The sequence below is a fragment of the Xenia sp. Carnegie-2017 genome, unplaced genomic scaffold, assembly GCF_021976095.1.
Source record: "Xenia sp. Carnegie-2017 unplaced genomic scaffold, XeniaSp_v1 HiC_scaffold_13, whole genome shotgun sequence".
Lineage (NCBI taxonomy): Eukaryota > Metazoa > Cnidaria > Anthozoa > Malacalcyonacea > Xeniidae > Xenia > Xenia sp. Carnegie-2017.
In genome coordinates, this window is record NW_025813436.1 from 8,569,946 (window position 1) to 8,583,163 (window position 13,218).

General features: G+C 34.0%; 3 protein-coding genes across 4 annotated transcripts; 2 read left to right on the forward strand and 1 right to left on the reverse strand.

Moving 5' to 3' along the window:
- Window positions 1-30: 30 nt before the first annotated feature.
- Window positions 31-2,256, reverse strand: LOC124448918 (myb-like protein X). The gene is made up of 3 exons (XM_046999874.1): window positions 1,759-2,256; window positions 1,184-1,288; window positions 31-914 (listed from the first exon to the last, which is right to left on the reverse strand). Exons 1-3 carry the CDS (start codon window positions 1,975-1,977, stop codon window positions 477-479), a joined length of 762 nt encoding a protein of 253 aa, XP_046855830.1. The 5' UTR covers window positions 1,978-2,256; the 3' UTR covers window positions 31-476.
- A 676-nt stretch (window positions 2,257-2,932) lies between these two features.
- LOC124448905 (adenylate kinase-like) lies at window positions 2,933-5,781 on the forward strand. 2 transcript variants are annotated; one of them, XM_046999856.1, is made up of 7 exons: window positions 2,933-3,132; window positions 3,684-3,729; window positions 4,067-4,143; window positions 4,253-4,366; window positions 4,436-4,530; window positions 5,289-5,361; window positions 5,495-5,781. In XM_046999856.1, exons 1-7 carry the CDS (start codon window positions 2,941-2,943, stop codon window positions 5,696-5,698), a joined length of 801 nt encoding a protein of 266 aa, XP_046855812.1. In that variant the 5' UTR covers window positions 2,933-2,940; the 3' UTR covers window positions 5,699-5,781. The 2 variants fall into 2 exon arrangements, with proteins under 2 accessions (XP_046855812.1, XP_046855821.1); XM_046999865.1 differs by lacking the exon at window positions 2,933-3,132 and adding an exon at window positions 3,401-3,586.
- Window positions 5,782-7,028: 1,247 nt separating this feature from the next.
- LOC124448892 lies at window positions 7,029-10,995 on the forward strand. Its single transcript, XM_046999846.1, has 2 exons — window positions 7,029-9,235; window positions 9,731-10,995. Exon 2 carries the CDS (start codon window positions 9,736-9,738, stop codon window positions 10,537-10,539), a length of 804 nt encoding a protein of 267 aa, XP_046855802.1. The 5' UTR covers window positions 7,029-9,235; window positions 9,731-9,735; the 3' UTR covers window positions 10,540-10,995.
- The last annotated feature ends 2,223 nt before the right edge of the window (window positions 10,996-13,218 follow it).

The window sequence follows — 13,218 nt, forward strand, 5'->3', positions numbered from 1 at the left end:
GTTTTTTTTTAAATCTTTTTTAAACCGCTGTGCACAAATTATTTATTTTATTGATAATTTGAGTCGGTTACAGATATTTTTTCAGTTATTGCACCTTTTAGCCAGCATGCTTATTTATTCATAGTGTGGAAAACAACCATGTTTTCCACACCATGTTATTGAGTGCGAAAACAACAGATTTTTTAAGAAATGAGTGTTGACAATGTTCTGAAATTTACATAACATTACTAAAATCTGCTGGCTGACTTGAAGGAATTGGTTGTTTACTGTCATCGGTTATATTTTCATATTTATTGAAAACAACCTACCCAAAGTTACTCAATACGAGCTAAGATTTGAGTTCTTTTACTGTACTTAAACTATTTAAGTTCGATTATTGTGCGCAACAATTCATATTTTCACATAAATAGATGGAAATAAATTATATATATTGTATGATAATTTATGCAGAATCATTTCGTATTCACATAAGTGACTTATTTCCACCACGACCAGCGCTTCGAACGTTGTTTAGTGCACACTTTCAGACTTTGATTGTTCATAAAGGTGTTAACTTTCTGCATTTGAATCGATTCAACCTCAAATTTATCAACGCTCTGATCTGATCCATAATCCGAGTCATTATCACTGGGTAGTGACCTCTTGTCTTGTTTTCTTTTGTCTTGTTCTTTTTCTACACTCTTTTTCTCTCGATTTTTTTCGTCCTCAAGTTGTTGATTTTTTTCCAGCACTTCATTTTGACGTTTCTGTGCTTGTTTCATTTGAGCTAATCCCAAATCCTCCAGTTGAAATTCTCCACGAAATATAAGTTTTTCGTCGCCTTTTTTCTGCGAAACATCTTTTTTCTCCTCTGCAACCTCTTCTTCAAACATTGTTTTTTGATTTTTTTGAAGTTTTTCCTTCTTTGATTCTGCCTAAAACAGAGTGAACTAATTGACGTCTGGAGTTAATCTTGCAGAAGTAAAAGTCATTACATATAGCTTTATGTCAATTATTGAATAATCAAGGAATCGTAAATTTTGTGAATTACTTTTTGCGTCGTAATGTCAACATTAACATTAAAAGCATGTTTCAGCACTGCACTAACCAGGACGGTCAACATCTGCAAACTTTTCAATTTACATTTTCTTCTCATGATTGGTGTATTTAATCGCACAGCCACTATAAGAACATCAGCACTTACCTTGCAATTGTCCTTGATATCGGGTTCACTGCTTAGTTCTTGAATGCTTTCTTTTAAATGATTAAATTGACGAAGTAAAAATTTATCCTGATGGTGAATATCTCTCTGAAAGGAAATGTTACAGTGTTTATGTATTTATTATGGGTACAAATGATTTACTCGAATGGAGAAACTTTCAACGTCAGCATTAAATTACAATTTTTAAGCCACGTGAAACTCCATCGATTTACATTTTCACCTGTTGTTGTTTGCTGAAAGATTTTCAAACCGCAACAATGAGGATGATCTTTGGCAATAAAATACATCATTCATTTATTTTTTTTGTACGACAAAATGAAGGAAAAAGACTCTTTTCTTGCTCATGGTACTATCGTAAAATTACGACGAATTATTTTTGTTAAATTTCTTTCTAATCACGTGCACTTCATGTGTTTTTGTTTTATTTTGACTGACAATGAAATATCTGTAAAATCCCGTTAAAAATCGATGCAAAACAATAAACGCCGATATTGTCATTATTTTGAACTTCCTTTACTTGATTAATTTACATCGTGATAATGTTAATGGAGACTTACTAATTCTTGACCAAGCCAACAAATTGCTGCCTCTAGTTCTTCTCGTCGCTCTTTCTCACTTCCACTTTGATTCAATACTGGTGTTCTTGCTCTCTTTGTTGACTCTGTTTGGTTGTACTCACTTTGATGTTTAATGAGAACATTTAATGTTTCTTTGTAAGTTAACATGACCGGATAAGAATGCCTTTTACATTGTCGATTATTCTTTGAAGAGTTCATTCTTTGTTATCTTCTTCTTCGCTCAGTTTTAAAAAAGCGAGGGACTTTATCCACGTTGTTTGGCTGTTTTAATGTAGATCAAATGATACCTTGATTCGTATTTTAAAGTTCAGTACCATGGAAGGAAGTATTTTTTAAAAGCAAAAACAGTTTCTGAAAACCGTTTTTCTTGAAAATTCTTCTTGAAAGCGAACAGATGTTCGTTGTCTAATGAAGGCTAAGTAAATATTGCTTAGTGGTCGAAGACGCGTGTTTTTGCCAACGTTTGCAAATAAATTATGAAACAGCCCTGCGCTGTTTGTCTGAAATACTCATTAAATTATTTTTAGCCAAATCTTCGTTAATAATAAATAGATATGTGTTTTTAATAAAAATTCCGACAAAGAAAATTGAACCACTTTAAATATATTATTTTTGTGTCATTTGTTTTGTGTTTTTGTTTTGGTATTTTGTTAGGAGAAAAATTGTTAGAATGATATCGTTTTTTTCAACATAAATATGAGATGCATTTCGCATAAAAATAAGAAAATTGAAACTGGGATGTGCTCTTTCTCTGTTGACGTCTTTGCTTAGGTTTTTTATTGTATATTCCTTTGATTCACAGTAATCAACGTATTCAATCACAAAAATGCTTTAATTTCAGCATGAATATTTTACTTTATTTCGATATGACGTCATAGAAACGTTTTTTTAAGACTTAATTTATGGGTGATAGTAGTGACGAGTGACAACTGATATTGCTAGAAGATAATTTGTAAATTTCACAATTTCATTTGACTTGTGTATGATTTGAAAAAATTTTGAAATTATCTTTGTGTTAGATGAAATTCGTACAAATGAAATCGTGCATTGGTTTGCGCTTCATTTGAATACGGTGCGTCGTTATCTGGACTTTGAACCCAATGGACCAGCCAGTGCCAGACCTCCAATGAAATATGACGTCATTACTCATTAGAAAGCAACATGGCGGTTCCGAATGGTTGGCAAAATAGCTGGTTGGGCAAAGTTTTTGTTAAATTTGATCCAGGAAGAGGTAAAAAAGAAGCACCTCTTGTCGAGGATTTAATTAGGAAAAGTGGTCTGTCTACTACCTCATGTGAGAGCGGCACAAAGGCAATTCTTATGGGGCCACCTGGAGCAGGCAAAGGCACCCAGGTAAGGAGTATTAAAGGCGTGATTCTAATTACTAAAGATACAAATTATCTAGTGTTTATGTAAAGAACAATCTATCTTTTCTTGAAACGAGACGATTAATACGTTCATAAACTTATGCAGCGAGTTCTGAGTCGAGTTGTGTATGTTTACAAATTTTGCCGGTATTTTACTCGTGGAGTCATGAAACCACCACATGTGATTGTATCATTGTAACGTCCGAGCGCTTGCCGAGAGAGCAACGAACGTGTTCCGATAGTTGATATATACCGTCGTTGTCAGATGATATGGTTTAAACGAAGCTGTCACTTATATAAGTGTCTGTTAAGAAAAAACAGAACAATATTTCATAAATTCCTTATTGCAAATTTTGTTTGAATTGTGTTGTACAATGTCAGAGGATTGTGGTATAAAGGCCATACTTCTAGGTCCTCCAGCTTGTGGAAAGGGCACACAGGTGTTACTATTAGAAGTTTTTGTATATTCTTCTTGTGATATATTAAGTTCTTGTGGTTATATAACATTCTATTATTGATGTTGTTTTTTCCCCAAAGGCTCCAAAGCTTGCAGAAAAGTTTTGTGTTTGTCACCTTGCTACAGGTTTGTTTTTAGAAAAATAATGTCATTGTATTTTCAATTATTTTGATTGATGTTCATTGGGCGGGGACTTGATGTGTTTGTCTGGTAGACTTTGTCAATATTAGTATGTTGCTTTATGAGATTGTTGTACTCTTTATGTAGATTTTTGATGCTAATAATATAGCTCTTTCCTTATAAATTTAAAACAAGTTTCATGTTGTTTTTTCAACAAGAAGTAATTTGGATGTATTATAATAAAATTAAAGCAGTATTGAGATATTTACTTATGTATTCCTATCGTTTTATTGAAAATAATGTGTATTAGATTTGATTATTTACTGGATATTTTACAATTTAGGTGACATGTTGCGTGCAGTTGTTGCATCTGGTTCTGAACTTGGAAAGAAAGTAAAAGGAGTTATGGATAGTGGTCAGGTAATATAGAAGATTAGAGGAAATATGTCCTACATACTCGTGTATTAGCAGGTGTTTTAGGTGTTTTTTATTTCCAACTGTATTAACATTAATGTTTTATGATTTTTAGCTTGTCAGTGATGAACTTGTTGTTGAATTGATTGAAGATAATTTGAATAAACCAGAATGTAAAAATGGATTTCTTCTTGATGGTTTCCCAAGAACAGTTGTACAGGCAGAAAAGGTACCAAAGTCATATCTTTTAAACACAATCAATAACATTTGAATTTCTTCAAGCCTTCATTCACAACAGTTAGATGGACTTTTGGAAAAACGAAATGCCAAATTAGATGCTGTTGTTGAGTTTGCTATTGATGACTCATTGCTTGTAAGAAGAATTACTGGAAGGTATTTATATTTTTTAGCTTTATGGCAACTATTGATGATGAACCTTTACTACTGTAGGGATAGTCATGGGTACTTGCATGATGAACATGGGTACATAAGGATGGTAGGGGTAGTCATGGATACTTTCATGATGAACATGGGTACTTTAGAATGGTATGGATAGTCATGGATACTTTCATGATGAACATGGGTACTTTAGGATGGTAGGGATAGTTGTGGATACTTTCATGATGAACATGGTTGCTTTAGGATGGTAGGGATAGTCATGGATACTTTCATGATGAACATGGTTGCTTTAGGATGGTAGGGATAGTCATGGATACTTTCATGATGAACATGGGTACTTTAGGATGGTAGGGATAGTCATGGATACTTTCATGATGAACATGGTTACTTTAGGATGGTAGGGAGAGTCATGGATACTTTATTGGTGGTGATGATACTTTAGGATGGTGGGGAGGATAGTAATGGATACTTGCATGGTGAACATGGGTACTTTAGGATGATAGGGATATTTGTAAAAACTTGCTTTTCAACAGTGTAAATTTTGTGTCTTCATAAGAATTTGGGAGAGAATTATTTTTATTGATATCTATCATTTTTATTGATAGGATTGAGAGCATTAGGACTGCATGTGAGGCATGTTGATTGAGTGAATGTAAATTTATATTGGATTATGATGAACATTTTTTAATCTTTATTAGTTCACCCCGAATTACTTTTATCTGATTTAATGATCCGTTTATTTGATTTTCTAGATTGTTCCACAAGCCAAGTGGTCGTTCTTATCATGAAGAATTTAATCCTCCCAAAGTTGCCATGAAAGATGATGTAGGAATATAGAGATTGTTTAATTATATTTCAATACTTGATAAATGCTAGGGAACACATACAAATGCAAAGATAACATATCTCAATCATGAATTTAAGTCATTTATTTGTATTTTTATCTTATCTTTATAAGGTAACTGGTGAGCCTTTAATCCGCCGTTCTGATGATAATGCCGAGACTTTAAAAAAGCGTTTGGAATCTTATCATAAGCAGACGTCACCGTTAATCAATTATTATCAAAAGAAAAATCTTCATTACAAGATCGACGCTGCAAAATCTCCTGAAGAAGTTTATAAAAGTCTTTTGGAGGCCTTCAAAAAAGCTAAGTCGAAATAAAAACTTGTAGAAATTTAGAATTTGACTAATTCCCAATGCACGTCTGTTGCTCGAACATGAATATAATTTTTCTTGCGACTAAACTGTTTTGACTGAGAATTCTTTTTTATAAATGATTGCTAGAAGTGTTTTACGGTATTCGCAGGATTGTAGAATACCAAAAAAACATGGCGATACTTTTCTGCATTATTTTTTTGCATACGCGATATGCCAACAGCTTTCGACCAAGATCGGATTTTGAAGGGATTTATTATTTAGTATTTGCTTACAAACATTCTAAACAAGATGATTTACTTAAAATCTTGACAAGAAAGATTATTCTCGACAATGGTGACTTGTCGTGTACGTTAGATTTCTAATTCATCTATAGTGACCACACTGCGCTTGAGAGGTAAATTTAATCCACCTTTCCGACGGTAGACATACGTCTCAAAAATACGTGATCAATTTACAAAATTCGGACAATCAAATGGTCGGACATGGTATTGTTTATGTAGAATAGTGGCAATAAAATGGTTAGGAGATGCTTTTGAGGTTTGGGACATTTTTCAATATGAAATTTGAAAACAAAAAATATCGTTTTCGGTCCATACCTCCCGGTACCCCCGAGATAGTTGAGCACTAGAGCGTCGCATGTTAATGGAAACAGATAATCCTTGTTTGCCATGAAGCCCATGGATGGTTTGCTCGTGATACACGAGAAACAGTAAATGAGAGAGTTAAATCAGAAAGATGTAAACCAATACAAATTGGATAAAACATGTTGAAGGTTGTCTTAAGACAGAAGAAGTGTCAGAAGTTAATTGAAACATTGCTTGCTTTATTTTATGAGAAGAACTCTTGTATAATACACAAAGAAAATAAAATTTGAAAGCAAAAGTACCCCGTTTTCGGGCCATGCTTCCCGATACCTTGTTAATCTTAAGGCACTAGAACGCCGCATGTTAACGTTTCGGTAGGAGATTTCGGCCCCTCCACGCTATCCTACTTGGGAGATGCCAAAGCAGGCTTCCGCCCATCAAACCCCGAGATCACCTGCGATAGGCTTTGCTCGGGGTACGCAGGGAGAGTGCGGTCGCGACCCGAAATGTCTGGACCCTAAGCCACTGCATACATATCGCACCCAGCGTCCTCTGCTAGTTGACATCTACTATATGAAGTTTTAGCTTTATATATATATACAAATTCAAAGGCTTACGAAAGTTATGGTATTATTACAGTAACTACTTCGCATGCTCCGAGGATTTCTTTGATAATTTGCGACTAAGTGAGCTAATTGCCACGAAAGTAGTGCAAGTACATATAGTTAGTCGTTGCCATGACTATGAACAATAAGTCGAGTGGACTGCGCATGCGCAGATGCTTTCTCCACTAAATTGTTACTAAGCATGATATTTACTTCAAAATTGGCGCTAGTAGATGCAATTGGTCGTTGCCGTGACCATAAACTTGGGCCACTGGTAAAGTCGACTGCGCATGCTCAAACAGACTGCGCATGCGCTGATGATTTATCTGAAAATTTGTGACTGAGCGGGCTAATTACTCTATAATCGGCACCAGTACACACAGTTGGTTGTTGCCATGATTTTTTCATATCTATAAGCGCTCGTTTTCGGAAGCTGGTCCAATATTTTAACCACAAAGACAAGTGGAAAGTTCAAATATTTGAACAAGTCTTTGAGATATTTTCGTTTCAGAGCAACTTTACATCTATTACTGTTTGTGTTCTCATTACATTTTTTCTATATTTTCTCGTTATTAGTTTTACTTTAGTTATTTCCTTACCTCCGAAAATAGTTTTATATGTTTTTAGTTAAGACATTTTCAAAACTGCAATGAATGTGAACAATTTTTTATAAGTAAGTTGAAAGCCTTAGTGATTGTGAATTTAGAAGAGAAAAGTGTGATATAATGAAAGAAAACCGTTCGTGAATCCATGTAGATTTCACTTTTAAAGCAAATAATAAATATTAATCAACTGCCTTGTATCAGGAAAACAACACAATAATTTTATTCAGAATAAGAAATTTATGACCTGCCATGTAGTGGGCTTATAGTATATACCATGAACAAATATATTTTGAATGATTTATGATGAGACATAAGGATGTCAAAAATATCATCCCATAAAATAAATACATAATTTATATAATGGTAGAAAAAACCTGTTTTCTGTGTATTTATTTACACGTCATCCTAAGCGTTCGACGTTTAAAAACTTTTACTTAGATCAATAACATCAAAATGTAGACCTTAATTTTCACTAGATGTCTAAACGCAATTGCTTAACGGTCGTTTCTTGTTTAAAGTTTTGTGTTTCCGCCACATCGTGGACTCTGTCATAGTTTTTTTTTTTGAAGGGAAGGTACTTCTGCGTCGATAGATTGTTAAAAATTGTTTTAAAACTGAGCAACATCTATAATTCACTGTTCATTACAATTGGCAACTATTTACCCACTTGTCTTAATGACGAGGGAAAAGGCTTGTTTATTTCTTCTTTAGAAACACACATTTTTCATTATATACCTGCTATGTGAACTGTTATCATAATGCAAACAGCACAATTTTTTATACACTGACGTCATTTTATTGCTGTCTGAAGCCAATATTGACTGATTATTCACGTTCAAATTTTTCGCCAAAAACTACTTTAGAAATTGTACAAACATATCTTCTTTTTATTTATTATTTTAGCGCTTTGCTATTTGCCTTATTATGCAGACAAAACATTTACGTATAGCTTTTTAATTTTCACCTTTTATAATGAAATAAGATCTATCTTATACACGACTTCAAAGCCAGGGACAATTGTTGTTATTAAGTATAGTTTTTTATTTTATTTATGACATGTACATTTATTTAAAAACGGCCACAGTTATCGTGAGAAATGTTCCCTTGGTAGATATATATTATAGTGTGTAACATATGTTGATTTGAACCAGAAGGATACTTGACATTCGTGAACCAATACTCAGGAAGTAAACGTTGAGTTGATCGGGAAATCCCAAAAGCTAAGTACGCCCTACGGGTATTTTTTTGTCGTAGCTTTGTTAGAAAGTTGTAAATTCAACAAACATCACGAATAAGCAATTATTCAACACGTTATGTATTCATATCGACAACTTTGTAACCACGTAGTAAGTTCATCATTCATTATTGATCAGTGGTCGTGAGCAAAACTTGCGAACTCGGCAACTTTTTACTTACTCTCTCTTCTTGAGAATTATCGTCAAAGATTTTGTCGATATCAGCCGTAGTTGGGTTTTAAAGAGAAGATTTCGTTGTCTTGCTTTTCAATTATTTTCATGATCGTAGAAGTTGACTAAATATCCTTGAAATATGAAATTTTACATTGGATAGAGAGAAAATCTTTCACAGAAAGAAAAGACAACAGGATTTGAGTGAGATCAAAGTTTTTGATTGTGAAAGTAGATATATCGTGTGAATGTTGTGGAATATAAAGATTTATTCATCGTGAAGACTGCATCACAGCATTTCAAAAAGTTTATTATACGTGGGAATTACGACAGCAAGGGGGTAAGTAAAGCTTTACAGGTTGACAACAAGTCTCTTGTATGTGTTTATATGCGTGGGATTATCTGCTGTATGTATGACATTAAAAAAGTTGTAGGTTACATAATATATAGCTATGATTGTCACGTCTCTTTGTAAAAATGTGAGAATCTGTAGAGTTTATCAGTCATAAATTGTGTCTTTGTCGTCGCCATCGTGTGGTAGCTTGCGTTGAGAGCGATGTTTTGTTCTAGGTAACACAGGAGTTATTAGGAATTGTCCATTTCTTCGTGTCTGTTCGAAATAAGATTTTTCAAAACCAGAATTTCGCAGTTTCTTGTTAAGATAAAATTGTCTTTGTCTTACTTCTCGAGCGTGAACTTTACTGACGTGAAGGAAGTAACGTGAAGGAAGAAATTTTGGTAATTTTACCAATTTATTGCTCTATAATTCACGATCTAAAAGTTATGTATTTAGATATTTATGTTGAAGTTTTGTAATGGAACTTTTTTACTACAGATCTGATGAATTTCACTGAAAAATCAAAAATGATGTTGAATAGTAAAGACGAAATTCTCAAAGAAGGGTTTGTCGTCACTCTTGGGCAAAATATGTTCAGTTTACCAAAGTATGTATGGTTTTCCTTGAGATCCACAGGACTTTACTACTCAAACCGAAAGTTAAGCCGTGAAGATGAAGGACCTTCTTCCAAAAGTGTAATTGAATTTGAGTCCATGTTTGTACGAGTTGAAAAATTAAGTGACGACACGTCAAGACTTGCTGGTGCGTCTTACAGAAGCGATAAAACTGACGTGTATTGTCTGCGAGTGGGAGACAAACGAAAGTATCGATTATTATGTTTTGATAGTTGGGAGGATCGTGACTATTGGGTTATAGCAATTCTCACTGCTATTGCTCAGTTCAAGATATCCGGTAAGCCATGTTCAAGAAACGATTTGTGTGCTAAAATACGCTATGGATCTACAACATCTACTCTTCGTCCTAATCGACCTGTAAAGTCAGGCTCAACTAGTAGTTCAAGATTAGCCAGAAATGGATTTAGCCGATCCTTTCGCAAGACATTTGGATCATTGAGATCTCGTAAATCCGCTCGTGATTCCCAACTTGGTTTAGGCGAGAATTTATACGCGAGCTCTTCAAGTTCTGATGTTTTTAATGATGAAGCGGACACGGAAGGCTATAAAATTCTCTCACCAGAACCAAAGAATGAAAATACAGGTCAAGCCAAGCGATTTTTCAAGTCAAGCTGGGATGTTTTACGAAGAAGAAATTCTCAAATGAATCGTACTGGGAGTTTAAAGATTTAGGAGTGCTGTATTAAGTTTTTGCGAATTGATAAAAATTGTAAAAAAGTGTTAAGTTAAATATAATTGTCATAAGTTATTACTCCACATTGTAAAATTTGCTTTTCATGACATTAACAAAGTATTTCCTTTTCGATATTATGATATTGAGTGGCTAGACTTTTGGCCAAATTTACATCAAAAGTTGCTTTGTTTATACACATGGAAAGACAAAATGGATGACTTCTTTTCTAAGATCATCCCGTGTGCGTGAAGTGAAAACGTGGATGCAAACTGTTTGTATGTTTTAGTTGATACCATTCCTTCTTTCTTTTAAAGATTAAGAAGGGAAAATATTGTAATTTTCTTACCAGTGTAATTTGTACAGAGAGAAGAATTGTCGGCATTCATGCCTTTTTGAAATTATTTAGTGTAAATCGATATTATTTATGATTTATTTAAAATAAATTTTTACTTTTACTCTCCACGTCATTTTAAATATTATAGTTAGGGGCATTAATTAGTTATTTTTAGTAAAATTAATTATTTATTAGCGATTTCCTGTATGAGTCTTGGCTTGAAGTCATGTCCTATGAGTTCTTTGTGCAATAATTTTGCTATGTTTCCGTGAGCTTCATCGACTGAAATGATAGGATTAGTCTCGGGATTAGTAAGACTTAATTGAGTAGATAATTATTTGCTTAAAGAAGTGCGAAAGCATTTACAGTAGGTGGATAAAGTAGTTTACATGTAGAGAGTAAGTTAAATCATATTATAGAATAATTAGGCAACGCTAACTTAGGTGAATGATTTGCTTTTATGACGTGAATGATTATTATAAGTTGAACTGATTTTCATTTGTTTTTAAATAGCAGTGTTTCACACTACTCGTGAACTTAGTTTTCATAAATAATTTGCGTCAATATAGAAGACGTTCCACCTCAATCCAAAGTGAGACATTTCGTTCACAGCCACACACACGTTCGTTCCACCTGTATAACACCAATTCGTGTGTGGCGAATTTCATTTTAATCTCGTACAACTGTAGTAGACATACTTGACGGTCTTATCTTCTTTATCGTAAAGTTGTAAAAGGAATTCGGGCAATTTTTATGATAATGTTTATCACGTGAGCACGTTCATCACCCGTGAAATGAAAATACCAAAATTTACATGCTTTAAGGAAAAAGGTTTATTATCTTCCTTGGGTAATAATTTGGACACCATTTTTCCTTTTATATTGGTCTCGTAAATCAATATAAAGTGTGGTAATATTAAGCAATTTGTTTAACCACATGTGTCTCTTTCCCTCTGAATTTTATCATTGAAGGAGGCTTCTAGCATACAAACGTTTTCCCTACTTTTGTGCGTTTATAAATTACAAACGGAAAAGGAAACTAAAGGCGTCAATGATAAGTACAACATTAGCATTCTCTCAACTAGACATTTGTCATTCTTTACATAGTCTTGTTTTGTATACGTACGCTCTCACTTAGTTGCGTTTTTTGTCGGAGGATGTAAGGATATTTACCCTGCCTGTCATCCATTGGTTGATTAGATTTTATTATTGTTATTATTCTGTGCTATCCTGCTGCGCATCTTGAGCAGAGCGATGACATTTGCATTTTCCTCACAATCAGCTAACCGTGGCTTCAGAATAGGAATTTGAAATTGTGGCGAATGAAACAAAAATGTAGAACATTCGAGCAGTATTTTGAGCGTCATTTGTTGGCTTATGTATTGCATTTTTACTGACGGTAACTTGTTATGAAATGAGGTTATGATTTCCAGATCCGACGAGATTGCATCTCACAAGTATCTGTATTACGACGATAAGGAAGTATTCATTAAACATTATCCATTTTTTCATTTTGCCTGTTCGAACAGATCAAAAACAAATAGATCTTCACACGGTCAACTTATTGCTTAATACATTCGCTACGAGACTCTTGCGTCTCAAAGATTTTTAGCGTCGATATGGATAAAACAAAAATTGTTCTTCGTGAAGGCTATGTCTATCGTGAGGATAAAGGCTATGGCCAAGTCGACAGTTTGTACTGCGTTTTGAAACCGAACAGCTTGAGCTTTCATCGAAGGAAAGCACATAAAAGACATACACCATTGTGTTTGTTAAGACTAGAAGAGTTATCGATCCAAATGGATGATTGTGGCTGTTTTGCTGGAGACATTGATTGTAACAACAACATCACGAGTAGATTTCCTTGGATAGTTACAAGTGGTGAACATGTTCTACATCTGTATTGCACTTCATTGGAAGATTCCAAAGAATGGATGAAGGCTATAGAAGATTGTCAAAAGAATTTAACAAAACCTGTAACTGAAAGCAATAAAAATATTGAAGAGAAAGTACACTGCAAAGTTGATATAAAACAGACTAAGAATCCTGTTGATGACACCCCGCTGTTCAATGTCGTTACAGGCGATAACAAATGGAATTCTCTTAATAAAACAGAAGCAGTTAAGACCGTATCAAATAGAATACGATCACGCTCTTTCTCGGAGTTAGAAACTGTAAATAATGTTGATGTCCTGAGTAAAGTCGAACATAACATTAAGTATATGAAGTCGGCAAAATCGGCTCCACTAGACAGCGCTAAACTTGGTTTTAAAACTGTGGATAAACTTATCGACGTACAAACTGGTCTTTGTCGTCAATTTGTTCGTTGGATATAACTATTGGAA